The sequence below is a fragment of the Benincasa hispida genome, chromosome 1 (genome assembly GCF_027475165.1).
Source record: "Benincasa hispida cultivar pf3 chromosome 1, pf3_genome.v1.1, whole genome shotgun sequence".
Classification (NCBI taxonomy): Eukaryota; Viridiplantae; Streptophyta; class Magnoliopsida; order Cucurbitales; family Cucurbitaceae; genus Benincasa; species Benincasa hispida.
The window spans coordinates 21,457,790-21,460,030 of record NC_143478.1 but is presented as its reverse complement, the minus strand read 5'-3'; the positions used below and the strand labels follow the sequence as shown (position 1 = coordinate 21,460,030).

At 31.9% G+C, this 2,241-nt stretch overlaps 1 protein-coding gene across 1 annotated transcript; it reads right to left on the bottom strand.

Moving 5' to 3' along the window:
* Window positions 1-1,292: 1,292 nt before the first annotated feature.
* On the bottom strand, window positions 1,293-1,903 carry LOC120070973 (translocator protein homolog). Its single transcript, XM_039022945.2, has one exon. It carries the CDS (start codon window positions 1,861-1,863, stop codon window positions 1,345-1,347), a length of 519 nt encoding a protein of 172 aa, XP_038878873.1. The 5' UTR covers window positions 1,864-1,903; the 3' UTR covers window positions 1,293-1,344.
* Window positions 1,904-2,241: the final 338 nt, after the last annotated feature.

Here is a 2,241-nt window from a genome sequence, read left to right as displayed (position 1 = left end):
GTAGTTAATTTGTTCTTAAACTTTAAAAGTGTCTAATAAACTTTCAATTTTGCGTCTAATAAATGCATTAAAAATGCAATAATGAATTACTATTAGATAGAATTTTAAATTTTATGTGCTAGGAAAACTCCGAATTTTCACTTGATTCTTGAATTTAAAAAATGGAATAATCATATATTAGGCATAAAGATAAAAATATATCGGAAAATTTGACTATTCTTAATTCTTGGAAATTCAACTACTTGGTTTTTGTGCTCTCAACTTTGGTTTATTTAGGTCTCAGTATGTTCAAATTATTTAGTTTAGTCTATATACTTTCAAAATATTTAGTTTTAAAAGTGACCATTTTGGTCATTTTTATTTTCATTTCATTTTAAGTCATTGAAATTATTATTATTATTATTATTTTTGAAAGAGAATATAGGGACTAAAACAAACCAACAATAAAAGTATTAAGACCAAAATGAATATTTTAAAAGTATAAAAACCAACATAAACAAAAACAAAACTTAACATTACTTCTACCTCTAAATTTCTTTCTTGGTTATCTACTTTTTCCCAATGTTTTAAAAAACCAAGAGTAGGAAACCTAAAAAAATAGCTTTTACAAAATTATTTATATTCTTAGAATTTGACTGATAATTTAGATTATACTTGTTAATATGCAAATTATTATAAGAAATTTGAAGGAAATAGACTTACTTTTGAAAAGAAAAAATAAAATAGGTTTTAAATAGGGTCTAAAAAGACAAAAAAAAAAAATTCAAATCAAACTAGTATTTTAACCGATTTTTATTAAAAACGAGAAAATCATATATCATAAAATTGAAATAAGACAAACTTATGTTCAAAACTAGAAACAAAATGATTATCAATTACTTAAATTATTAATAAAACAAAAAAGGAACAAACGAACACTTCTTTTCCCAGTCGAGTACCAAACCTATCCATATTTTACAAGAAAAAACTCCATTAATTCCCAAAGAAAAATAAAATCCATACAAACACACGAGTAAATAAATAAGAATAACTTACAAAAGAAAGAACTAATAATTAAAACAAAAGTTCACTGATAAAAAGAAATACATAAAAAATACACTTTAAGCTCAATACGAAATCAATATCGCTGTAGTCTCAAAATATATAGAAACAAAAATTTCACCATGAAAACTCAAACCTACGTTTCGATTAAGAGCTCTTGAACCCAATCAATACCCCTAATTCTACAAGCTTCCTTTCAATCTCCTAACGATTTCTTTGTACTGTCTCGTCAAAAAAATTCTACAACATCCTAAAAACAATGTGATAACCAAATCTTTTTCAATGACAAAAAGAAAACCTCAATCAAAGATCAATGAACACGTAAGTAACAGCAGAGAGATACGCAGTCCAAGCCAGACAAGGTTTAATCAGATCCTTAGCGAAGGGATTGACTCGCTTGAAGGTCCGATAACAAGCAAACAGAGTCACAAAATCCAAAACGCAGAACAGAAACGCAAGCACAACAGAGCGAATCACAAGCACCAGAGGATTCCAAACGACGCTAAGAGAAAGATGCGCGATGTAGAGCGGAAGAGCATTAGAACCGCCGTGGAAACCACCGTCCGCCCAGACCAGCCAAGCGGCGAGGCCGATTAGAAAGGAGGAGCCAATTGAGGAGAGATGTAGAAGCCAGAGCGGCCCTATCCAAATCGGACGGTTCCGGTTGGGGAAATGGCGAGCGGAGCGGCCGAAAAGGAAGATGACGGCGATTGTGAGGGAAAGAGGAATGGCGACGGAGACGGCGAGGGATCGGAGGGCTCTCTTGGCCTTTGTGTATTTGGATTCTGGTCTGGATTTGAACGGCGGATTGGAAGAAGACATTGTTGAATTAGGTTGATTTGATTCGAGACAGAGGATTGAGATTGTGAATAGAGGGATTGGAAAATTAGAGCGAAAATGGGGAATGAATTTTGAGATATTAAAGGAAAGATTGAACGTTACGGAGAAAAATCAGGTGTTTCTTTTTTCTTTTCATTAGGACCTCCCGTTGCATTTGCATGGCGCAATTTCTTCTTCCAAGAATTCATAATATTGTAGACCTACCAATTTAGTCCTCTATTTTCATAACTTTCCATTTACACCCTTGAACATTCTCATACTTATATATTTCATCCCTAAATTCTTAATCTCTATATGCTCCCTAAACTTTAAGAAAAAAATATGTAGTACATATTCGATATCTCACCAAATTGTTCAAAA